The 25,681-nt window shown below is 35.3% G+C and overlaps 4 protein-coding genes across 4 annotated transcripts; all 4 read right to left on the bottom strand.

Moving 5' to 3' along the window:
• Positions 1-734: 734 nt before the first annotated feature.
• On the bottom strand, positions 735-5,504 carry LOC115994871 (plant-specific TFIIB-related protein 1). Its single transcript, XM_031119180.1, has 3 exons — positions 4,855-5,504; positions 3,551-3,709; positions 735-2,886 (listed from the first exon to the last, which is right to left on the bottom strand). Exons 1-3 carry the CDS (start codon positions 5,419-5,421, stop codon positions 976-978), a joined length of 2,637 nt encoding a protein of 878 aa, XP_030975040.1. The 5' UTR covers positions 5,422-5,504; the 3' UTR covers positions 735-975.
• A 2,604-nt stretch (positions 5,505-8,108) lies between these two features.
• On the bottom strand, positions 8,109-12,765 carry LOC115995260. The gene is made up of 3 exons (XM_031119762.1): positions 12,299-12,765; positions 11,953-12,168; positions 8,109-8,601 (listed from the first exon to the last, which is right to left on the bottom strand). The coding sequence occupies exons 1-3, from the start codon at positions 12,524-12,526 to the stop codon at positions 8,521-8,523; spliced, it is 525 nt and encodes a 174-aa protein (XP_030975622.1). The 5' UTR covers positions 12,527-12,765; the 3' UTR covers positions 8,109-8,520.
• A 3,020-nt stretch (positions 12,766-15,785) lies between these two features.
• On the bottom strand, positions 15,786-18,888 carry LOC115995259. Its single transcript, XM_031119761.1, has 4 exons — positions 18,513-18,888; positions 18,067-18,123; positions 17,261-17,611; positions 15,786-16,265 (listed from the first exon to the last, which is right to left on the bottom strand). Exons 1-4 carry the CDS (start codon positions 18,801-18,803, stop codon positions 15,786-15,788), a joined length of 1,179 nt encoding a protein of 392 aa, XP_030975621.1. The 5' UTR covers positions 18,804-18,888.
• Positions 18,889-20,977: 2,089 nt separating this feature from the next.
• LOC115995258 (probable polyol transporter 6) lies at positions 20,978-23,938 on the bottom strand. Its single transcript, XM_031119760.1, has 2 exons — positions 23,431-23,938; positions 20,978-22,478 (listed from the first exon to the last, which is right to left on the bottom strand). Exons 1-2 carry the CDS (start codon positions 23,537-23,539, stop codon positions 21,091-21,093), a joined length of 1,497 nt encoding a protein of 498 aa, XP_030975620.1. The 5' UTR covers positions 23,540-23,938; the 3' UTR covers positions 20,978-21,090.
• Between the last annotated feature and the right edge of the window lie 1,743 nt (positions 23,939-25,681).

Below are 25,681 nucleotides of genomic sequence, written 5' to 3'. Positions count from 1 at the left end.
TCAATCTCGGGGTGCCAAATGGATGATATCCGCTGTATCTATCCAAGGGAGAGAGGTGATACGTTGGAATAGTTCAGTTGAGGTGAAAGTAGCAGATTTAACAGTAATTTCACCAGTTTTAGAATAAACCCAGTAAAACCGATTTGAAAAAAAATGGAGGGGTATTGAATTGATTAGAGCTTAACCAAAATATGAGTGGGAAGATATGAAAAGACCAGTTGCAGATTCCATGTTTTTTGTGACTGGTATGACTGAGTGAAGGTCCAAGTTCAATTAAACAATAGGTGGTTCAATAATGGTACGATAAAAAAGGACCAGGTTTTCCACCAATGTATAAAACCCGAAGTTGATAGAGTGAACTTCACCCATAAAAAAATAAAAATAAAAATAACACAATCGGAGGAAAATGCACAGGATTCCCCCAAAAACAACTCTGACAGTTCATTTTATAAACATCTGTTATGCTTGACTAAGCAAGGCTTCAAACAAGTGTGAACTCTCACTAATTCAAACAAGCATGAATACTAACGCACAGTACGAATTGTTCGCTTCAAATGTTTCTCGATTAGCCGAACAGGAATAGACAGTCCATAATAATTTTGCAAGATTACACCATGCTTTTCTCCAAATTTAAAATAAAATACCTCCACAAGAATGCAACTAGTGTTTAACAGGTGGTTTTTGTTGAAGATAACAAATTAGTGCACTGAAGCTCTTAATAAACAGATACAGGTGAGACAAGCAATCATAAACAACAAAAATAAGTAGTTAGCAGTTACATGTCACCCTCCTTAACTAAACCACAGAACTTTTCCAAAACATGAAACATTCTCAATTTGGCAATGAAACATTCTCAATTTCGCAATGAACTGTTATAAGAACTGAACAATTAAAAAAAATACTCATAAGAAACTTTACTCTCCATATTATACAGATATATACACCATAGGGGCAAGACAGAATCCACTTCTGCCACTATTTATCCCCACACTGATTGGCACTTCTGCTTCCATTTAGACTCCCTGATCTTTTGGGTTCAGCATAACCTGACACTACATTTGGTGTCTGAACAACTGGAACATTTAGGGGCCTAGACATATACGGGGCCCAATACTGCCCGACCGAACTCGAACTTGAAGTTGGGGGACTTGAAAGCTGGTTTGGCTTTAGGGAATTAGTAGCACCATTTGCTCCCTTATCTACCTTGTGCTCTAGCTCTTGACGGTTAGAGTGCAGTTGATTGATGTTTGTTCCTCGAGTGATGTTCCGATTGTTGTCTCGTACTACATTAACAACTGGAATATTTAGAGGCTGAGACATATATGAGGACCAAACCTGCATGACTGAATTCTCACTTGAAATTGCGGAACTTGAAAGCTGGTTTGGCTTTAAGGAATTAGTAGCACCATTTGCATCCTCATCTAATATGTTGTGCCCTAACTCTTGCCGAATAGAGTGCAGTTCATTGATGTCTGTTCCTCCGGTGATATTCTGACAAGGAATGCTTTGAGGCTTGGGCATATATGAGGACCAATACTGATGATGGATTGAACTCACATTTAATGTTGGGGAACTTGAAAGCTGGTTTGGCTTTAGGGAATTAGTAGCACCATTTGCACCCTTAACAACCTTGTGCTCTAACATTTGATGGTTAGAGTGCAGTCGATTGATGTCTGTTCCTTGATGGTTGTCTCGCACTACATTTGGTGGAATATGTAGGGGCTCGGACATATATGAGGACCAAGCTTGCATGACTGAACTTGCACTTGAACCTGGGGGACTTGAAAGCTGGATTGGCTTCAGGGAATTAGTAGCACCATTTGCGCCCTTATCCACCCTGTGCTCTAACTCTTGATGGTTAGAGTGCAGTCGATTGATGTCTGTTCCTCGAGTGATATTCTGATTGTTGTCTCCCTCTACCTTTGGTGGCTTAACAACTGGAATATTTAGAGGCAGAGACATATATGAGGACCAAGCCTGCGTGACAGAACTTGCACTTGAAGTTGGGGGACTTGAAAGCTGGTTTGGCTTTAGGGAATCAGTACCACTTGCATCCTTATCTACCCTGTGCTCTAACTCTTGATGATTAGAGTGCAGTCGATTGATGTCTGTTCCTCGAGTGATATTCTGATTGGAGTCTCGCTCTACCTTTGGTGGCTTAACAACTGGAATATTGGGAGGCTGAGACATATAAGGAGACCAAACATGCATGACTGAACCCCCACTTGAAGCTGGGGGACTTGAAAGCTGGTTAGGCTTTAGGGAATTAGTAGCACCATTTGCATCCTTATCTACTTTTTGCTCTAACTCTTGACTGTTAGAGTGCAGTTCATTGATGTCTGTTCCTTGTGTGATATTCTGATTGTTGTCTCCCCTAGGACCAGAAGTTCCAATTGTAGCCTGAGCTTGCCAAAATGCAGTTGGTTGGTTCAACACTGGGTTAGAGGGCCCTTGAGAGTTACCTCTACTTTCAGCTTCCTCTTTTGCTCTGGCCTGATGACCCATGTCTGGAACCTCGTCTGGTTTATTAACTTTAATTTCCTGCAGCTTTTCTCTCTCCAATGAAGAATTCCCTTCAACTAAATCACCTTTAGGTGCTGAAGAACGGCCTGAAGCAATCACAGTTGTGGGAAATGCTCTCTCTGGAGGAACAGCTGGAGTATAATTAGATGGGAGTAAGTCATCCCAATTCTCTAACAACTCCTTGTAGACCTTACGGAGGGTGACCTCAGTGAGGCCTGTCACCTTACAAATCTCTGCCTGGGTTTTGCGTTTGTCTTCTAGTTGGCAGGCCAAATAAATAGCGGCAGCAGATATGCTTATGGGGTTCCTCCGAGTGCAGAAGCACTTATTAATAACAACTTCTCCAATGTGAGTTGCAAGCTCCTACAATAATATGCAGGACCACAGTCAAATTTGATCAAGAGAAAAAGAGGGGCATAAAATTCTCCCTAGAGTGAACTTATATTTAAAGCAGTTGGCAGTTTTATATCACATCAAATTTCAACACTACTGATATGAATCACAGACCATTTCCTGTAAGGAACTTCACATTACAATAAACCCGAATAGATGATTAGAGAAAAATGCAGAAATGCCAGTGCAGCAATTAAAAACTTTCCAAATGTGAACTAAAGGTGGTCTGCAACCAAAAATGCCCTCCTATCATCCAAAAATGCCAGGATTTATTTTTTAGAAATAACATTATGCACCATGTAATAGCCAAGAAGAAACTAACAAGATAAATTTAGAATCTAGCAACCATGTGGATTAAAACGTTTTTGCAATATTCCTCTTTTGTTATTACTATTTTTTTTTCTCCTTTCATAGTCTTCCAACTCCTCCATCCATTCTAACACAATTTTCTTTTCTCCAACTTGATTTGTTTTCCCGACATTTTTCAGCTGCATATCCCTGTCATCTTCCTATTGTATGATTACCACATGCCCACTTGATTATCAAGAATATGGTGCATGATTTTTAGCCTTTCCAATTCATTCAAAGTTACTGCTCAGGATCAAGAAGGTAATCTGCACTCAAACCCATGTACCTGAGCAGATTTGTTGAGTTGGAGAAGTGTGCAAAACCGTGGCATGTGGACTGATATGGAATTGCTATTAATGGGCTGACTTAGTTGTAGCGCTTCACCAAGTATCTTGATGTACTTCCCAATCTCCTTCTGAGGTACATTGGCTGCAATTGAAATTTCCTGGCATATATAAAGTCAGATGCCAAATCAGAGATGCTCTAAACTAGAAAGAATTGGTAAGAATTACTACGATTAACAAATACAACACATAGAGGATGAATCTATATAAGCAACCTTTCACACTAATCTCAAGGGACAAAAGATTAGCCATTGCAAGAAAGATCCTCATCTGAGAACTTTAAAAAATTTATTAATAAAAAAATGACTGAAAAGCATTAAAAATCCCACAGTCAGCACCAGAAAACGCATATGATTAAAGAAAATGAGAGTCTGAGAGTATATTTGTAATGCTACTTGGGTACTGTGTTGCTATATTTTGAGAAGGAAACTGTTTTCTATTGCCATTGAAAAACATCAGCCACAATATAAATAATTTCCCATGTGACAAAACACAAATATTGGTTAAAAGTGACCACAACAACTATATAGTGCATGCTGGAAAGAAGTTTGGAAACAGCTTCTAGATTTTTACTTCAAAGAAATGAATCATCTAGAGTAATGTTGATCATTACCAGATTTGGAAATGTAATTCCTAGACTATCAATAACAACAACAAAGCCTTAGTCCCAAATCTTTGGGTCTGGCTATGGATCCTCAACAAGATTAGTGAGAGCCGGCTACGTGTATTCTTTTCCTCCATTCTATTTTATCTGAAGTCATAGCCTCCGTTACTTCCTTAATTGACGTATCTTTTTTAACTACTTCTACTGATATTTTTTGCCTTCCTCTACCTTTTTATGTTCCCTCAACTTTTAAATCATTTCAACCTTAACTCCTAGACTAGCGTGGTACTGACAATTCAAATGAGGAATATCATTAATCCAGCAGTGAGAAACGCTTCGCTTAGCAATGTTTTCTCGAGGCATTGTGTGTTATTATGTCACTTGATTAAGAAAAAACTATTTATAAACCAAGAGTCTCGTAACACGACTGACACCTCCTGTTTTTTTTCCAACGGATACGTCCAGGTTCAAATTGTAACCAGCAAATTATCAAAAAGAAAACCCATTTAAATAAATAAGTGTAAATAAAAGGCAAAACATTGATACAGTGAGAATCTTGAAACATAGTTAATTTGACTTTGATTCATTGAATATCTCATGATTAAACAGAGAAACAGTAATAATGGAGAGAAAAATAGAGACCTGGAGAGTTCTGGGCTCTTGGGCCTCCCTAATGGCTTGGACAAGCGCAGCAGTGGCGAGTGCCTCCACGCTCCGATTCCTCAAACAAGTAGCGGAGCAACAATCCCTAAATAGCTGAAACGCGTGGTCCGATATCTCGTACTCCAACCCGAGAATCGACGCCACGTCGATAATCTGCATGTACGCCCTGAGATTATCGACCACGACGGTCGACGACGAAGAGGACGAAGAAGAAGATTCGAGAGTTCGCTCGAGCTCGGCGAGGTGGCCGGAGAAGGAGATGGAGGAGCGGAGGAAGAGGGGGTTGGGCTCGATGGACCAGGTAGAGAAGGCGGTGATGAACCCGGTGGGCTCGAACGGGTCGTTCTCGTCGTTTTCGAGATGGGAGGGGAGGTCGGAGGTGACGAGGCAGAGAGGGTTGTCTTGGGAGCGGAGGTGGAAGAAGTGGTGAGGCTGGGATTGACGCTCCTCGATGACGTGGCCGCAGGAGGCGCACTCCGTTATCGACCGGCCTGAGCTCGTGGTGGCGCACCGCCCCTGCGCCGACGGGCAGTATGGGCACTTCATTTTTGGAAGTGATGAGTGAGGTTCGTTTGGGTTTGGGTTTTGGGGGAACTCCAAAATGACCCGGGAGGGATGGGGGCCCGGCTATGGGGCCGATTTGGCCACTTGCTAATCGGGTCAAGTAGTGACCAGTGAGTCGCCCCAGACCCAATTAATGGCCCGTGTGGTGTCGACCTCCTTTTTCATTTACAGCTTGGCTTGAGAAAATGTTTGTTTATGTTCGTTTTTATGGTAATTAAGCTAAGCTTAAGTTCAACTTTATGTTTGATTATTAAACAAGTTAAGCTTAAATACGTGTTCGTGAACAAGAGTACTCGAATTAACTATATATAATACTATATATTTATATGTATATTTGTCTAAAAATATATTTATATAGACTTGAAATTTAGTTATATAAGTTTATAACTTGTTTTATATGATATAAAATTATTATTTGTAGTTTATCCATAATATAAACATTACATTTGTGGTAAAAATTAATAGAATTGTGAAGAAGTAAAACATTTAAGTCATGGTTTTATTATATATAGGAGGAAAAAAAAAAAGTTAATCAAGTAATTCGTGAATAAGCTTGAGCTTACTTGACAAGTAAATGAACCAAATTTGAACTTGTAATTTTGTTTGTTGATGAGCTTGAGTTTGAGCTTGACTCATATTTGAAATAAAATTAAATGAACAAACATGAACTTTCAATACTCGGCTTAGTTCGGCTTGTTTACTGACCTAATAATAAGTGACATATCTTTTGCCACAACTTGTTTGCATATTAAGTTGAGTGATTGAAAGAAAATAATGAGTCTTTGTGGGTTTAAAATTCTACCACTCATAACTCATCATGCAGGTGAGCTGTAGCAAAAATTGTGTCACTTGTTGTGGCACTAGCATTATTAAGAGATTATTTGGATCTTCTTGTATTTTCTGAAGCACCAGAAGGAGCCCTATTGAAGTTTTAACAACTCTAACAAATAACGATCTATCAAACACTATCGCAATATCTGAGTCCCACAATCCTAACAAATAACAACCCTTCAAACACAATAATTATGATATATATTATGCATGCAACTATACAACCTCCCTGTTACAATATAAGGGTCCCACGACTATATAAAATGCATATAGTTTGGGAAAGATGCAACAAATATTGGATAGAATTCACGATTTTGTAAAAGAAATATTAAACCCGTTTAAGGGAATGATCTTATTCTTCTCAAAAAAAGAAAAGAAACATAATGATCTTATAGTCTACCTGTTAATGCATATGACGTGTGTGTGTGTGGGAGGGGTCTCATTTTTAAATAAAGTGAATGCAACTACAATTTTCTTTAAGTATATGCAACCTATTAAAATTAGGCACATGTAATACCAAAGAGTTATGCATGGTGACACATGTTCCATATATTAAGCCTAAATTGACCACATGGCCAGTCATGCAAAGATCTTCATTATAAAAGGAGGAGAGATCATTTGGAAAATGGGGCTCTCTCTCTCTCTCACTCATTCTTTTTAATTCTCATAGAGCTTTGATCCTTTGAGGGATTATCTCCCTTTGGCCGAGGAGACTCTTCGGAGCATTCTTCCAGACTTTCTTAGTTAGTCCCTCTGAGTTGGCTAAGGTGCATTAGACCAAGGACTCCCTTGGCCGAGGAGAATTTTCGGAGCACTCTTTCAGATCCTTCTAGGTACCCCTTCTAACTTGACCGAGGTGAATTAGGCTGAGAACTCCCTTTGGCTGAGGAGACTTTCTAAAACATTCTCTCAGACTTTTGTAGGTACCCTTCTGACTTGGTCGAGGTGCACTAGACTAAGGACTCTCTTTGACATTCCTAGGTACACCTTCTTTAATTCTATTGTAGGAATACACTCTAATCCTTTCAGGTACATTTTACTGAGCACACCCTCCTGATATCTTATGATATACTTAGTTTTAGCGAAACTTCCTTAAAATAACAAAATTTATTGTAGGAAAGTCAATACCACCATATTTTTACCCACTACACTTTTTTATTTTGTTTAATGATTAAAAGTCCATCCAGAATGCTTTAAAAGATTAAACATACATTCTCAAATATAAGGTAACCAAATAGACGCCCACATGATATGATACTTATCTTTTACTTTGGAAATTAGATGTGTTATATGCAAATTGTTTTTAAAAAAGAAAAAGAAACAAATGATGTGATAGGCCAAGGAACTTTAATGTTGTAAATCATTTGCATTGAGATTTCAGGGTTTTTCTTTTCCCCTGAGAATCAAGATTTCAGCCAGTCCATGGTCCACAATGGATGATGGATTTGTTTGGCATCGGTCTATATACTCTCATTGCCTGATATTTTGAATTACTCTTCACATATGGAAAACCAAAATCCTAAAAACGGAGAGCTCATTTTGCACCGTAAAATGACATTGAATTAGCAAGTTCGTAAATAACTTAACAAGGGAAAGTAAATGTCTGTCTTGTCTATGTGTTCATTTTACTTGGAAGTTGGAACCTGACAAGCGCATGTATTACACAAAGGTCCTCCACTCTAAAACACAGCTTCCTATGATTTTTACATCAATGCTGGGAAATTGAACTAAAAAAAAAATACAAGATTATACTGCTGCAGCAACACTGCCCCACTGATTAGGACTTATGAAATGATACAAGAGAAGAGGAATGAATCTGTTCCAAGTTCCAACAAAAATTTCTCTTAACATTGAGGAATATATTCAATTGAAAGCTAGCAGAGACACAATCTAGAATAATTTTGGTTCAAGACATAGAGCTTGAATATATATGCTTGTCCATGCTGGTAAGGAACTCCTACTCAAGACAAATTTTCGAAAATTCTTTCACTAGAATTTATAAATTTATAAAAATATATCTCATAAAAAATTCCCTTCACTTGATTGATCTACTTGAAAGGTTGTTTCAGTTTACTACCCGCATGAAAATATTGTGACTGCAAAAATTTGGAAGAAAAATAACCTAATTAAATACATAGAAGAACCGAGTATGATTTCACCTATCACTGCCCTTCACAATCTTTGGGCAGCACGCGATCAATTGTGAGTAATCTAAATGACTGAATCCTTCCACCCTCAACATCCTTCGCATCATCGATGACCACCTTTCAAGGTCACTACTTCCCTGCCTTTCTCTGCCCGCTTCAGACTCTTATGCAATTCTCGTGCAGTCTGGCAATATAGACAGGAAAAGACACAGGAAAAAAGCACGTTAATAAATCTGTACATGTCTGGCTCCAATACATAATGCATAGCAAGAGAGAAGGAAGCACAGGCTCAGATAAATAGCACAGGTGAAGATGTGAAAGTATAATAATTTCCAATCTAGTTTTCATGGTAAAAAAATTTGACATTTATGAGTCTCATGAAAAGAACGAATTCTGAAGTAATTAAAATATGAAAATGATACCCTCATCAATGAACTCCTTTCCTATAACAATCTTAAAAACAGTTTGGGATACTGCACATCTCTACAAATTGCCATTCTTTACATAATAACTCCCACAGATTTGGAAGTACACAAGAAATATCAGTGGCAACTAAATTTGCACGAAATAGGTGGCATTTATCAGGTTCGATAATTGATATCTGAGGATAATTCTAGAGGCAATAATTAAAGCACATCTGCTGTCGGAGTGACTTGCAGATGTGGAACACAAGTGCAGAGAATAGACCCCAACAAGTATTGAAATCAAGTAAATGTAAATAATCAAGATTCTCATAGAATCTATAGCCGTGCTTTGCATGAAGATAACAATTGTGCTTAGAGCTTGATATCACCAAATATTTTCAAGATGGGAAAATGTTTGAGGCCTTCTATTCTAGAAGTTATCTGTATCCACATCACATCATACTGAAGAAAGCAGGCAAGTACCTACTTGCATTATAGTCCAAATAAACTCCAATACATAATGGTCCATAAGGCTAATCCTATGTTTTCATTTTAGTAATTCATAGTGGTAAAGAGATCAGAGCACCATGAATTTTAACAAAGCGGAGAGTTTTTTTTTGGCTTTCATACCACATTTACCACCTGAGATTTCAAATTGAATTGCATGACTTATCCCTAAGTTTTTGAAACTATGAAACGAAAATTTAAGACAGACAAAACAAGAGCATTGAGAAATGCCCAATAGAAAAAAGTTTAAAACCAAAGGACTAATTCTATCTCCATCTTGAATCTTTGGTTGATGAATGTCCCACCTTATCAATTACCTCAATTTTGTGACAGTCAATATGATCTTTGTACACCCAGGGAAAAGTAAAAAAGAGATACAGATTGACCAAAAAAATTGCCAGTATGAAACTTCCTCCAACCTATATTACCCCAGATAGGAACTTGAACTCATACAATGTGTTCATCAGTGATCAGTCTCTTACATACTGAACAGCAAGGTCTGTAGATTTACCAACATAGGCAGATAACTTGTCCCACTCAATTCCTTGAAACATAGATTTTCCTTTAGACTATTGATAATTGAAAACAATGGAAAACAACAAACAATTTCTTTTGTGGCAGGAGCCTGTGCATTATTTAGAAAATAAGAGAAGAAAAATTAAGAATGTTTCTTACTTGAAGATTGTAGAAAACTAAAGTTGATTTTAAGACCGTGTACCAGGGCCTTAATCTAGCCCAGTGAACATGTTATGGATCTATATGAGATTAACAAATTTAGGATCTTCTGGCCCAGCTTATCAATGATGTTTAAAATGGATTATTGTAGAGAACAGATAAAACCAGTAGTTAGAGGGAAAGAGAAAATAAATGATAAATCATAGACAGTTCCTACCTGAAAATTGTAAAAATTAATGTTGATTTCAGGACTTTGTACCAGGGCCTTAATCTAGCCTGGTGAGCATGTAATGGATCCATTTGAGAGCAAAAAATCTAGGGGTCCAGCCTATCAATGATGTTTAAAATGGATTATTGCAGAGAACAGATACACAGGTGCTCATCCACATGCCAACAATTCTAACTTTCTTCTCAGTACTAATTTAGTTAGGTGTATAAATGTTATGGATTGGTCTGATACCCACCATATCCAACATCCACTTCAAGTACAGTGTTTGAGTTACTGTTCTTAAGATCGCTTTTCGATTGGATGCCAGCAACTGATTGTTTTAACATTCTTAGTAAAATTCTAAGATTCATTGAACTTGTACCTTTTTTTTTTTTTTGTGTGTGTGTGTGTGTGTGTTTCTCTTTGTATACATCCACTATGCTAGATTTGTGCCCCTTTCTTTTTCACTTTAATGAATACTTATCTTATAAAGAAACAATATTAGTCCCAAATTTATTGGGGGCAACAAGTATACTTTTCTGCCATTCTATTTTATCCTAATTCATGTTCTCTGTTACTTCCTTGATTGAAGTATCACTTTTTTACTACTACTACTGCTATTTTTGGTCTTTCTCCGGCTTTTTTCGTTCCCCCAACTTGAATCAACTCTCTTTCATTGATGTATTAATCACTCTCCTATGAACATGATAAAATGACTCTCTCTCATCTTTTATCAATATTGGCCACCCCTATCTATAAGTAAATTTCATCATTTCAAACCCTATCCTTTTGTATATTTTCACTTATCCATATTAACTTTCTCATTTAAACTAATCAAAAAAACATTCTCATTTAAACTACACTCATTTTATAAATATGTTGCATCTTAACAGCCCAGCATTCAGCACTATTAAGCATAGTTGGCGCAGTCTTATAAAATTTTAACTTGATAGGTATTCAATGATCACACAATACTCTTGATGCACTTCCCTACTTTTTTTTTTCTTTTTTTAATCTCTTCCTTTACACTGCATATATATAATTTCTTTAGATTTCTCATCCACCCACTTAGCCTCTTGTGTACCATAATATGTTTATTCTTCCCCTAATCATGGTATCTACTATTTCCATTAGTTTCCCAGTAAAAGATCCTGCGTTCCAAGTGCCTATACAACTTCTATTCTCTTAGAGTCCTACACCAAAACGGTATTAACCACTCTTATTATCAAATAGAACAAGTATGTCAAGTTTCGTAGCTTGGTTTGCCCACGTAACCTTAAAACAATGCTCCTGCCCCACCCAGAAAAACAGGGATAAAAATGCTGATTGGGGAAAAAAAATCATGATTGTGTTATGTTGCTAAGTAAACTTTTCATAAAAATACATATGCATAGTCTTGAAAGAAAATAGTCCAACTTAGATTAGACAGATATTCTACATAAATGATGGAGTCCAACAGGAAAAAAGGAGAGAGAAAGGGGAAAACATCTTCAAGCATTCAAGCTAAGATAAAACACATACAGCATTGACATAAAATCAAAGTTCCAAAGAAACAATAAACTGTCAATTAATTAAATAACATAATCAACCACAAAAATGAAAGTTTCCATACCTAACAACAGGTTCAAAAGAAGTTTTCAAATTGAGATTAAACCGATTAATCTATTAGAACCCGAATGTGGCATCTGAATTCAGCTAAAAATCAAGCTCTAAAGAAGTAGGTCAAAGAAGGAATACGAACCGTTGATTGGACGGGAGTGGGATCAAGATCAATGGAGCGCACAGACATCTTAGCGATCTCAGCAATAGCACCGTCTCTAACACCAACAACATCACTGGTCAAATCCTCATAGGCAGCCTCAAACGCTTCCTCCCAGAACCTCGGTAATCTGATCCGACGGCTATTCGTGTACACATCCCACATGTGCTTCACCACCTTCTCTCTCTCCTCCATTTCCTATAACAAAACAAAAACAAACCCAAAACCAAACCCTCCAAATTTCATCAACCAAAATCGAACCCAAGATCCAATTCCAAACACAAAAAAGAAAAGAAAAGAAAGACAGAGAGTCAGAGAGAAGGCTTACGAGGACATCGAGATCGTCGTGGATGTAATTATCGAGGTCTTCAGTGAATCGGTTGAGATTTCCAGCGGACCAACGAAGAGTAACGGTTCCCGTAAACATGGACCAAAATGCGAGCAACAAAATCGCCGCCAATGCCCAGAACTTGTACCGACCTTTACCGAAGAAACTTGAATCCGAGGTTTCTTTCTTCGCTGTCGTTGTTGGAATAAGCCCATCTTCATCCTTCATTTCGATCAAACCCAAAAGAAAACAAAAACAGAGAGATACGAGGATTTTTTTTTTGGAGGGTTCGATTCGATAATTAATGTAGTTACTATGCCGTTTTGTTTTTGTTTTCAGTCTGATGTGGACTATTGGATTTGGAAGGAGGAAAAACAAAAACAAAAAAAGAGGGTCGGTTGGGTAGCGGGGTCGATCTGATACAGAAATTGCTCTTTTGGGTAAGGCTGTGGGGGAGAAGAGTCAAAATCAACTTTCTTTTTTAATTATATATCTATGATTCTATATATATATATATATATTTATATTTATGTGGGCCACCACTTTTTTATTAAGTGCTGCTTGAGTTGACTTTCCTTTGGCTAGTTTTTCTAAGGTTGATTATGGCTTGATGGGCTCTCGGTGGGATGATATTGGCCGTTGATCTCACGGGGATGTACACTTTTTTCTATAGGCGTTGGTGTATGTTATAACTTGTAAGAGACAACCGACGCAAAGCCAATATCGTTTTAATGTTTTTTTTTTTTTTAATACGAGAAATGTTACATCTACAATATTTTTACAACAAATTACATGTGGTTAGTTGTTATTGGTTCAAATTTGAAATTAACACCAAGATTACTTTTTTGCCCCTAATAATAATAACCAGTAACAACTTGCCACTTAAGATTTGTTATAAAAATATTATTAAAATATTATCGACATATAATTTTTCTTTTAATTTATTGTATTGATCAATTTTACGTGCACGCAAATTTTTTTTTTTCCTTGGATGGGTACGTGCACGCAATTAGTGTTGCATTTATATAGCTTTGCAATTTGTGTCATACTGTCATTAAATATACAATTCATTGATTAATGGTACTTTGACATTTGCCTCTTAAATTATTGATTTCCATTGAGGGTTGTACCTAACTGGATCATCCGGGAGTTTAATTAAATAAAGGGTCATGAGGCACTCGTTAAATGCAAGTATTAATTTAAAAAAATATCTTAATTTTTTTTTTAAATTTAATTTTTAATTTATAATTTTTAATATTTTCTATAAAAGTGGTATCAAAACTTTAAAAAAATAATCTATTAATAAATACATTCCATTCCTTTCCATTTCTCTCATGATTATTCTATTCCGTTCTCTTATGAACTCTCAAATGAAGCCTAAGGCTTAATAAATTGCTTATTATTTATTTTTTATTTTTGGATTAAAAGGGGATATGCATAGATTAAGAGTTTTTTTAGTAAATAGATTAAGAATTAATAAGTCCATCACAAAATAATTCAGTCATATCAAAAGCTAGCAAGTTCTCCATTATATGTGATTATTCATTAAAAGATACAAAATGAATAATAGATCTTGATCCAAACTTCAAAATGTATCAACACATTGGTTAGTTTTGCTATTAAACATGTTCAACCTGCTTGTTGGAGATAGCTTTCAATAAGCTATTGCAATAAGATAGTAGAAGTTTCACTAGCAGGTTAGTTTTGTCACTATTCATTGCTTGAACTACACTCCAAGCATCTACCTCAACAATGAGATACTTAATTCTAATATCTCTAGTAAGGATAAGACCACCCCTCAAAGTCCATAGTTCTATGGTAAAACTATTATTGAAGTCTAGAGTTTTGCAGTAAAACTATTATGGTTCGTTTGAATTGAGGGGAAGGGAGGGGGAGTAGTATAAAGTAAAGTAGATTTAACACAAAATTAGCTTATTTTTAGCCAACACTACTTTACTCCCCACCACTCCTCCTTCTTCCCCCTCTATCCAAACAGGCTTTTAGCGATACCAAGAGGTCTAGCATATCCTTTAACCAATCTCCATGATGATCTCTAATCAAACCCTCTCGACTTGCACTACCAGGATTATCCAAGGTTGATCCATTAGAGTTCAATTTGTATGACCCATCAGGAGGTTATACCTAAATTGCTTATAATTTAGTTGCCATTGTACTTTATTACTCTTTTATACCCAAAAAAAATGCTATTTATTTTACTACAATTAAAATGTTTATAAACTAATGTGACAAATAAATGTGATTGGTGCCATAATGTTGAGGAACTAATAAGTTTGTAATGTAGTAAAATTTCTCATTAAGTTTGTGATGTAGTAGAATTTTTATTATCTCTATCATTACTTTTTTTTTTTTTTGGATAGAAAACTAAATAGATTTATTGAAGAAAAAATCTCTATCATTACTTATTATTAATAGCGAAATTCTTGAGTTTTTTGAGGGAAAAACCGAGTCTCCCAAAGTTGAGTAACTAAAGCAATTGGATTTAGTAAAGGGTACAAGACTTTATGTGCTTCATCAATTCGACAAGCTTTCTTCAATTTAATCATGTGACAAGAATATATACACTTGTTAGTAGCAAAAGCTTTACAATTCCATCTGGTAATTAGAAAAACAAGTTAATTGAGTTTTAAAATTTTAATTATGGGTATGATTAGCACTTAATGTAAATTTTAATACAACATTTTTTTTTAATATGAAAACATTTCTATTATAAGATTATTTTGCAGCTTGACGAGAAAGATGTTTTTTTTTTGGAGAAACAGCTTGACGAGAAAGATATGAAAGCTTTGATTACAGCCAAAACGGGTGAGAAAAATCAAATTGTTAGATCTGGTGCTTCAAAACAATGCTTCACGATTCTGAACACAATACTACTCTCTGTATAACTTTAAAAGCATCCTTAAACCTTAATCAATTACAGTCCACCGATAAAATGTACCTTTTGTTTTAGGTCAAATAAATGTTTGAAATATAAGTTTTAACCCGTAACACTACATGGACAAGGACATGAGATTTAAAAAATTAACACTCATCTTAAGATATGTTACGCAAAAGCCTCACAATATAATACATGTACGTCAAAAAGCAATGCGACATAAAACAAAACTCTTAAGCAGCTGCTAAATAAGAAATGTTCTTTGTTTCTTTGATTGTTCCTTTTTTTGGGTGGTATCAACTATCAGAGCATTGCTTTCCGATTTGCTAGTATTTACACTTAAAAAAAAAAAAAAAAATTAATACTCATTAATTACAGTGTAAATTATCTAACGGGTCCAAGATTGAAAGTTCAAGCACTAGCATGCTTTTGCTAGTATTTAACTTAATACTAATCATTTATAGTATGTATTATCCAACGAGTCCAAGGTTGAGAGTTCGAGCACAAGCACGTTCCATTAATTGAGCTGGGGCAGTGGACTCACCTACAAGTATATATATATATATATATATATATTTTTTTTTTTTTGCTGGATTAATTTTTTCCTAGTTCAGCTGGAGGCAGAAAGCTTTCCATTGTTAAGCCCCATATGTTGAAATCAACCTCATCAATTTTCCATTTCTCTTCCAACTCCCTCTTGTGGTTAGCAGATTGCTCTCCATATCTATAAATCGTGATGTGAGTCTTGCCACTGTGTGCAATGTTTACACCATCAACGTACCTATAATCCTCCATGATTGATTCAGTGCTGGTTTCCCAGAACACGTCCTCTTCAGATTGAGTTTTCATCCTAAGCAGCCTCGAGTCTTCAAATTGAATCAAAAGGCCTGAACGTTGGCTGAAGTATCCCCATATTGTGTGGTGGATAATCTCATAGTTTGGACTGCTTTGAGCCTCGCGAATTGCTGCCCCTGTATCTATCTTTAGTATGAAGCAGTCTTCGTCATTTATGATTTTTTCTCCAATGCACATTGCATCCATAAATAAGTTGGCTGTGGCTCTTGGGTCTAAACCCTGCCAAAAAAAACAAAAATTCTCATTTTACAAGTGCTAACTTACAAGTCAAAACAATGCAAATAAATTTATGAATTTGTGCTTCCATTGAAAATCATCAATTTAGCTCTTTCACACACACTGAATTCAAAACAATGTCCACCTTTTCCAACATTGAAATTAAATATTTACTAATAGGTGCTCTAGGATGGACTAGAAGTATAACTTGAAGTATGGGCTATTAAATTCGGTTTATTACTCACTGGAATAAGGAATTTAAGAAAGTGTTAGTAGAAGAAACTGAATCTTTACTGACATAATGTGGCTAACTAATAATAACAATCCATCACCTCTGATTTTGATTCTTGCGTATGATTGTAGAAAAATGCTGGAAAACCTATGGCAAGTCACAATTAAGTACATCTACCGAAAGCCAAAAAAAGGGTGTCAATTTCTTAACTAAGAGGAGAGCACAACAACAGAAAGAGAGCTGATTTATGATAATTGTCCCAAATTTTTGTCACAATATAATTACAGGGAATATGTGTGTTAAAAGGTAAGCGAAAATTATAATAAGAAGCCTAGAGTAGAGTTTACCCAATGTTTCAGATTAGTCCTACATTTTTAATTTTATCCAGTACAGCTTCAAATTTATAAAAACGTTTCAATTTAAAGTCTCTTTCCATCTTCGTTATTTCATTTCTGTGATTCTGGAAAGTAATAAAGTAGAAAATAAAAATGAGAAACTATTGATAAAACTCTTTGTTTCATCTAGGAATTATTCATAACTTGATTTGACAACAATAAACAAATTAAGATGCATGGTACATAGGGAAAGCTCTATTTATAAAGAGAGTTTTGTTTAGAAGAAGAAAGTTTTGAGACACAAAGTTTTATCAACACCTTCCCCTCTATTTTTTTTCTCTAAGTTTTCTACCTGTTAGAATAATAATGGAGGTCAAGAAAGGTTTCAAATTGAAACATGTACATAAGTTTTGAGAGAGAGAGAGAGAGACCTGTAGGAAACGGCGCAAGGGTCTGGGAGGACCATTTGAAATGGGTGTCTGTTGATTAGAGGAATGCCGCCATGAAACCTTACCATTGCTGCCGCAGATGACCTTGCACCCGGGTACAAGAAGCTCTAAGCACCACAAGTCAGGATTCTTTTGCCAAAGCACAAATCCACCAAACTCTTCTCTACTCGTTTTCAACTCTACACACTCGTCCTCCCCTCCTCCTTGCTGAAAATCCGAGGCTCTAATCCTCACATGCCCGGTCACACACATGCTTTGCACTGAGTTTAATGCCGGTTGCCCTCCCGTTGCTGCTGTATACTGTTGCACTATATATTTCGCTGTTGAAGCTTCCTGTAACAAATGACATGAAATTCAAATAACCATTACTTATCAGTTTTCACGATCGATTATCAGCAACAAAGAATAATAACATTAAGAGAAATGCTAACGAGTGCCCTTAGGGCACTCTTTAAGAATCCGATTAAAGAAAATTTTTATGGGAAAAGAAAAAAAAAACAATTAATATTTTGACAGTTTTTTTCATTTCTCATAAAAGTGATATCAAAATTTTTCAAAAATGGATTGTTAACGAGTGCCCTTAGGGCACTCGTTAGCATGATCCTAATATTAAATATATATCTCAAATTAATTTGAAGCATTTAAAATAAAGATGGTGGCATTTAGTCTTTTATATATGTGGCACATTTAGTCCTATACTCATTGTGAATCCTAAAGTTTACCAATTAAAAAATTAGATTGATGAATTTCTTTGTTTTCATTTTATAGCATTATAGCTCAATTGTCACCTGTTGGTGTTTCCAACTGAGACGTCTAGAGTTCAAATTCCCCATCCTCCGTTGTAACTATCGAATTTTCAAAAGAAAAGAAAAAAGTTGTTAAATTCAACTATGTATTCCATTGATTAATACAAATACTTAACACAAGTAAATAAATTAAATTAAATTAGAGAATCTAAATTACAATGCATAAAAAAAAAAACTTTATTAAGTTTTGTCCTTGTACTAGCATCCCATGCCAAGAAAAAAAAAAAATAGTGCAGCAAATTTCCCCTTGTATCCTGATCAGCCCAAAGAAAAGAAAAGTCGCTGCATTTGAAGAGAAGACCACTCTAAAATCCTTTTAGAAGATTATATATGATCGATTCTTTTCTTTAGGCAATGAACAGGACAAAGTGATAGCATATATATATAATATGGGGTTGTGATGTATATAATGAAAATGTGGTACGTACAATGGAGCAATCTTTGACAGGACGGTGGATAGAGTGACCTAATTGGACCTGAAGGGGAATAAGTGGGGATCCAACCAGGTAAAGCAGGAAACGTAGCTCGTTAAAGCGACCAGCAATGATTGGAGTTGATGACCATTTGTTGTTTGTTTGAGCTTTCATCCATGTTTGCATGTTTTCCCATCGTATTGTTACACTACTCCCCATGCTTGTGAACATTTCTTCTGGTATAGGGACCTCAAGAACTGTCTCAAGGCCATCTTCTCTATCAATATTCGGACAAAGTCTCCTCATGTAATTTAGTCCCACAGAGAGAAAGAGATGTGGAAACTGGAAAGAAGATGGTTAGGTTGGAGAGGCAAGAAGGAGAGAGAGAGAGAGAGAGAGAGAGAGAGAGAGAGGCTTAAACGTCTTTGTCTTTAGGGAAAAAGAAAAAAAAGAAGAAAAAAAAAAAAGAGGTGCTAAGAACGTAAACGGGAATGAGAGGGTCTCCTTGGTCGTAGGTGTCGTGTGGGTAAAATTTATGCAAGGATTTGATTGGTTAAGTCTCTATTCTACGGGTCCAAGCCCGACAAATAACAAGTTATTTTTGTACTCAGTCTTTGCTGGACTGGCTAAAGACTCAAAAATTTACTTTAACAGGAGAAACAAACAAAAACGATAGGCAAAAAAACTAGCTCACAGTATGTTCCAAAAAAGGTTGAGAATAAACAACATTTCTGTTGTAAGAATGCACCTTGTACTCTGTTAAATAAATAAAACAATGCAAATGAACTTTATTTATTAATTTATTTCTTTTTATAATAAGAAACAAAGAAAATGATCATTACAAAACAAGATGGAATGCCCCAAAAACTTGATAAATGACTAAATATAACACTTTTAACAAGCAAAGCACAACGACATGTATTTCATTTTCGTATATTCACTTACTCAATTGATAACGTCTTAAAATGTATGTTCATTATATTAAGGAATACCTATTCCTCAATTTAAAAAATAACTATTACTAAGAAATAATTATTCTCTATAATAAAGATGTAACCAAATAACTGAATAGTTTGAATAATCATTTAATTAATAGTTGTTCTTCAAAAAAAAAAAAAAAATTTACAATATCTATTACAACATACTAAAGGTGCCCTTAATTTGTCTCCCACAATGACAAACCATTTATCCAAAGTAACATAATAAAGCCACATGTTGTGTATATCTGTCATAACATATTAGAATTAGTTAGGATTAGTTATTTAATTCAGTTAGATTTTGTTGTGATTGAGTAATTATAAACTATGTTATTTGTAATAAAATGCAAGGAACAATTCTTAGCTTCAATCTCTCTCTTTAATTTCTTCTTTCTGTTATACTCTTTTCTTCTTCCTTTTGACTGTGCTCAAACCTTGCATCAATCTCTTCTAGGGGTGTTCACAGGTCAGCTCAAGTCGAGTTTGTGGTGAAAAATCAGAGTCGCCATTGATAGACAAGGGAGTAGGGTTAGGTGAATTGGATTCTTGTCTGGTGGCAGTCGTTTTGGTTGAAAGCAGTAACGAAAGAGGGAGGCCCAAAAACTCACTAGATCCAGAGAAGATCTCGTTGAATTTGGCATAGATCTTGCAAGTTGCAACATCTAGCGGAGGTCTCACTAGATCTTGTAAGATGTCGCCAGATCTTGAACAGACACAATGACCAAGGGGTGTGCCAGACAACCACCCACTCAGATTTTACTCTCCTTCCAACCAAACCATACCCTCCTTGGGCTGAGTATTAGTCTCTTGGACTTAGTAAGGTCTTAGGCCCAGGGCTAATTCACCCTCTCTCACAAATCACTCCATTTTCTATAAATAAAGTATAAACTATTTTAGAAAAATTTTTATGAGAAAATAAACAAGTTATTAACTTTTTTGATAGTTTTTTCAATTTCTCATAAATAATTTCATAAAATAAATGATTAAGAGCATATATATATTAACCAAACCCATACATAAATATAGTAGTAACATAGTCAATGATGATCATAATAATAATAATAATAATGCCAAAGGTCTTGTAGCTGAATTGACATCTCCCCATGTACAAAGTGCTTGGGGGTTTAGAGGGGAAATGGTTCAAGCTGCGGGGTTAGCAACATGTTGTAATTATTTCTCAAAAAAAAAAAAATGATGATATTCTTATTTGGTCCTTGAATAACAAATTTTTGACTCTATCATTGCATAAAAAATTAATTCAAGGTATCAAATTGGGCTTTTTCTCCACAAAAAAAAAAAAAAAAAAAAAAAAAAAGGGGTATCAAATTAGGCTAAATTGTGATGGATTAGATTTGTCAGGTTGACGGATTAAAATAATGTACACCCTTCTACAGAAGTAATTATTTAGGAAATAAAGGTACGTAAGAAGAACCTTTGTCTTGCTTAGTGAGTGCAGATCATACATTACATAAATTTTATTACTCTTTATTTATCAAACGAGAATAATTTACAGCATACACAAGTTCAAACTCTAGCGTGAGAGTTCTCGGTATTTGCTGTCCCCTTAACCAAAAAAAAAGAAAAGAGAGAAAAGCACAAGCAACTCATACGATTGCCTATTTGTTTGGGTTGGGCTGCATAGCTTCTGCATCAACATTTTTCTTCTTCTTGCTAAAGAGACCCTCAATCTCTTCCAAAGTCTTTCCCTTGGTCTCGGGCAGGCAGAAATAGATGAACAGCAAAGATAAGAAACCAAAACCACAATATAGAAAGAAGGCCCCGCCAATCGTGAGTGCTTTGGTGAGTGAAATGAAAGTCAAAGAAACTGTAGCATTCATAAGTCTATTCACAGCAACCCCAATTCCAACACCAAGTCCTCTGACCCTCATGGGGAACATCTCTGAGAGATAGATCCATGCAATAGGACCCATCCCCATTGAAAAGAAAGCCACAAATGTATAGACTGCAATAAGGCTAATGACTAGGGACCACAGCGGTTCGTCATGGTTTTCAGCTATGGTGAGTGAAGTTGCTACTACTGCTAGGGCTAGAAACATACCCACTGCGCTTATCATCAAGAGTGGCCTCCTTCCACGTTTGTCAATATAAAACGTAGCTATAAATATAAACACGGTCTTTGTAATCCCAGTCCCAACAGTGGCAAGCAACAGCTTGCTCTTCTCATGTACTCCAGCTTTCTTGAAAATTCTTGGACCAAATAACAAGATTGCCTCAATACCTGTTGCATGGTCAAAGAAATGGAGTCCAATTGCTGTGAATAAAATTCTTCGTACAGCAGGGGTAGGCTTCAAAAACAGCTCTTTCCAAACCTGTTCGTTTTTACTAGTTTTTGAAATTTTAACAACATCGTCAGTGCAATTTTCATCGATCCCAGCTGCAATTTTGATGTCCCGGAACCTTCTTTCGGCTTCTTTTTCGCTTAGGGAAACTTTCATCAACATTTTCTTGGATTCGGCTAGACGGCCTTGAAATGCAAGCCACCTTGGTGACTCTGGCATTTTTAGGATGCCTATAGCTAAGGCAAGCGAAGGGATCGCTGCAACTCCAAGCATCAGCCTCCACCCAAGCTTCAAAGTCAATTTGCCAAAAAAGTAGTTTGAAACATAGCCAATTAAGATGCCAAAGCTTATGGCAACGTCTGGTAGAGAGGTGAGAGCGCCTCGAGATTCAGCAGGAGAGATCTCCGCAGTGTAAACTGGTGCAATCATAAGAGCGAAGCCCACGCCAATGCCAGCAGCGCACCTTCCGGAAAGAAGTACAGCATAATTTGGGCCCCAACCCATTAGAACAGAGCCAATCAAGAAAATAAGGCAGGCCACTACAATCGTATAACGACGACCAATATAATCTGAAAGTTTCCCAGCAATAAGAGAGCCAAACAAAGCACATATGTTGAGGATTCCAGCCAGGACTGATACTTGGAAGTCACTGATTTTTAGATCATCTTCGATGAATATCATGGCACCACTCATAACACCAGTATCTGAATAATTAAGGAGAAGAGTTAATATATATGTTTGTGTCTATATATATATTAAAAGCTAATAATAATAATAATAACAACAAAATTTGACAACAAAATTGGTTGTAGTCTAATATTACAACTTCTTAAAAAAAAAAAAATTAATATTGCTACATATTTTAAAAAGCTAATTGTTAGATTGTTAGATTGTATGTTCTTTACATTTTTAACACATATGTCAAATTTTGTATCAATAAGATATTATTTATTATATGATTCATAAACTTATTTTTTATGCATAATTTAAACTATAAAAACTTGTAATTTAAATAATTGATTAATGACATAGATATTAATTTTTGATCATGTAAAAATTTTGCAAGTGCAAATAAGAAGAATATAAGAAAAAAATTTAATCTAATGATAGATTTATTAAAATCCACATCTAATAAAAAGATATTGAATGAAGTTGTAATTTTAAGTTACAACTAATTTTGTAATAATAATAATAATAATAATAACAATAATAATAATAAAGAGATTAATTTTTAATTTTTGAAAATCATAAAGGATTAAATTTAAGTACACTTTTTTAGGTGCTAGATTATAGGTACAGAAGATGTGACTTGTATTTATCAGGCTTATTATGCAGGGAGTGATTTAAGGACGAGGCAATATCCAGTCCCTATTATTCATTAGATTTTTTTTTTTTTTTTTTTTCAAATGATAAAAGTCAACATTCATGCATTCTTTTTTTTTTTTGGTATTCATGCATTCTCGTTATTATGTAAAGTTGAAATATGAATTTAAAAAAAAAAAAAAAAATCTTAATGTGAAGAAAAAGATGCATATAGTTATGATCTAAGCACGAATATATGAAGCAGTCTTAGCACATAATATTAAGATCACAAATCAATGACTTTTATTTTCTCCCGGTTCCCATAAACAAGCACACAGTGCAGAGAGAACTTACCATAGCCGAATATAACGGTGATCAGAGAGATCACTATTGTACAGGAAAGAGAATAGCTGTTATACGTTTTCACATCTTGCGCCTTACCCTCGGCCATCGCTATCGTCATCCTTTCAAAGTTAAATGGTTAGAGAGGCAAAGACTCAAGAGGGAATAATAGTGAGGCTTAGTCTCCAATAGTCTCCTCTGCTGTAGAGAATAAGGGAATCCAGACCAAATGATAAGAGATGTAATTGAGTTTCAGAACTTCGCCTGCCTGGGCGAGTTTCCCTTAAACTCCAAATTATATATTTATAGATGTTGGGGGGTGAAGAATGAAGATTATGGGGCTGGATATGGCAAAGCGATGATCTATTTTTGGGTCATACTCGTTTCAAAGTTGTTCTTCTTAGGCTATTCCGGACTTCAATTGGATTAGCTTGATGACTCAAAATTAAGATGACAGCTGATAAGGATGTCTTATTATATAATATGGGGCTTTTGTTGGAGTCTACAACGACTATTCAAATTACACGTGATAAATATTTATTAAAAAAAAAACTTTTAATACTATTTTTAGATCCGTGAATTTAAAATGGATGTATATAATTTTTAATAAGTCTTGAGACACACTAAGATGACATGTTGTTAGCCTATCCTCTGTCACTATTTATAGGAGGATTTTTTTTTTTCTTATTTGGTTCAGAAATAACTTAAGTGTATGCTTAAATACAATTTATTTTGTTGAAAACTGAAAATAATAAAAAAATAATTTTTTTTTCTATTTATTACTATTTAATATTGTTCATTGGCCTAAATTTACTATTCATTGGTTCATTGGCCTAAACTTACTATTCATGGCCAATGAACAATACATACCACACACGTTGATTAAAAATAAAAAGGTCCCAAAATCCAAAACACGCTGGTTAAAAAAGAAAATGCCCCAAACACAAACGTGGACATAAATCCAAATTGACCTTAAATCTTAGGTTTAAGAAATAAAAACCTAAAAAACAGTCCAGTAAAAATATATTTTAAACTTCACTTAAAATACTTACAAAATAGGAGGTTCTCTAATGATTTTAAAAACCAAATCAGCCGGTTCAACCGGGAACTGGACACTAGTCCAGTCCAATTATTCAGTAAAGCCGGAAATGAAGAAAAAAACGGTAACTGACCGTTAAACCGGGATGGTTGAACCGGTTTTGCTAAATCAGTGAAACATATCTAGATCTTCTCCAGTGATGACTGAAGCAAAGGCATGGCATAGCCTCTTGGAGCAATCCAGATTTCAAACCATGTGTGGAAACACAGATCTTCACACACAAAGAGTGAGAGATTTTCAGATATTCATAGAAAAAGAGAGGTTGAAAATTATTTTTTGGACTTGGGAGACAAGAGCTGGAAAGGCCACGAAGCAAAGCACGAACACGGTATTGCTTGACTTTCTTGAAATGAGCTGCTTCTTCAGAAACAGGGAGAGAGAGATTAATAAACAAAACAACTGAACTTCCACTCTTACAAACTGTGTGCTCTGCTATTCTGCTAACTCCGGCTGTATACACAACAAACAATGAGAGGCACACCTTTGTTTTTAAGTTTTTAATTTGGAATCAGTTACAGCCACGTAATTTTGATATTCTTTTAACCCTTGACTTTTAATTTTTGTTTTACTTGACACACTGTTATTCCTTAAAAACATTATAATATATATATATATATATATATATAATAAAAGTTAGATTGAGATGTTGTGGTTGTGACAAGTGATTTCACTAAATTGCAAAAATTTTCTTAAATTTTTAGATTTTAAGAAAAGATATATATAAGTTTTCCTCAACTATAATTTCTAAGTAGATATAAATCTTAATTTGATTAAAACAATTAAAGCAACATCTTTCACTCAAACGTGACTTATCTAAAGATGAAGCTGAAGGTTACGTATAAAAGAGTGCCGTGCTTCCTTGGCCATAAGACCCGTGAGGTTGAATCTTTAAAATTCAAGAGAGAGTATATATATATATATATATACTTTTCCTTTCTGACATATGTGGCATCTTAGTTTTAAGGATATAAAAGTATACACTTCACGTGGCCAGCAATTGGCAAATCACATAGTGGTTGAATTAGCTTTAGACTTTTTGTTCATGTAAAATACTTCAATGTGGAGGGTATATATATATCAAATAATTTATAATTAATACCCATCATACGGTTTCTTTGCGCTATTATTCTCTTCTTCTACCTACTACTTTATAAGTACGTATTT

This window comes from Quercus lobata, chromosome 6 (assembly GCF_001633185.2).
Source record: "Quercus lobata isolate SW786 chromosome 6, ValleyOak3.0 Primary Assembly, whole genome shotgun sequence".
In the NCBI taxonomy this organism is placed as follows: Eukaryota; Viridiplantae; Streptophyta; class Magnoliopsida; order Fagales; family Fagaceae; genus Quercus; species Quercus lobata.
Note: the sequence above shows the minus strand (reverse complement) of the source record. Positions and strands in the feature narration are given on the sequence as shown.

Excerpts from the sequence above, each read along its gene's own strand:
- LOC115994871 (XM_031119180.1), bottom strand. The coding sequence starts at position 5,421 with ATGAAGTGCCCATACTGCCCGTCGGCGCAGGGGCGGTGCGCCACCACG. Across the intron at positions 3,710-4,854 it reads AAGAGCCCAGAACTCTCCAG|GAAATTTCAATTGCAGCCAA; the intron begins GTCTCTATTTTT and ends TATATATGCCAG. Across the intron at positions 2,887-3,550 it reads AACTCAACAAATCTGCTCAG|GAGCTTGCAACTCACATTGG; the intron begins GTACATGGGTTT and ends ATATTATTGTAG.
- LOC115995260 (XM_031119762.1), bottom strand. The coding sequence starts at position 12,526 with ATGAAGGATGAAGATGGGCTTATTCCAACAACGACAGCGAAGAAAGAA. Across the intron at positions 12,169-12,298 it reads ACGACGATCTCGATGTCCTC|GAAATGGAGGAGAGAGAGAA; the intron begins GTAAGCCTTCTC and ends GTTTTGTTATAG. Across the intron at positions 8,602-11,952 it reads CCACTCCCGTCCAATCAACG|ACTGCACGAGAATTGCATAA; the intron begins GTTCGTATTCCT and ends CTATATTGCCAG.
- LOC115995259 (XM_031119761.1), bottom strand. The coding sequence starts at position 18,803 with ATGAGGAGACTTTGTCCGAATATTGATAGAGAAGATGGCCTTGAGACA. Across the intron at positions 18,124-18,512 it reads CTGTCAAAGATTGCTCCATT|TTACAACGGAGGATGGGGAA; the intron begins GTACGTACCACA and ends AAAATTCGATAG. Across the intron at positions 16,266-17,260 it reads CCTTGCGCCGTTTCCTACAG|GGTTTAGACCCAAGAGCCAC; the intron begins GTCTCTCTCTCT and ends TTTTTTTGGCAG.
- LOC115995258 (XM_031119760.1), bottom strand. The coding sequence starts at position 23,539 with ATGACGATAGCGATGGCCGAGGGTAAGGCGCAAGATGTGAAAACGTAT. Across the intron at positions 22,479-23,430 it reads CACCGTTATATTCGGCTATG|ATACTGGTGTTATGAGTGGT; the intron begins GTAAGTTCTCTC and ends TTAATTATTCAG.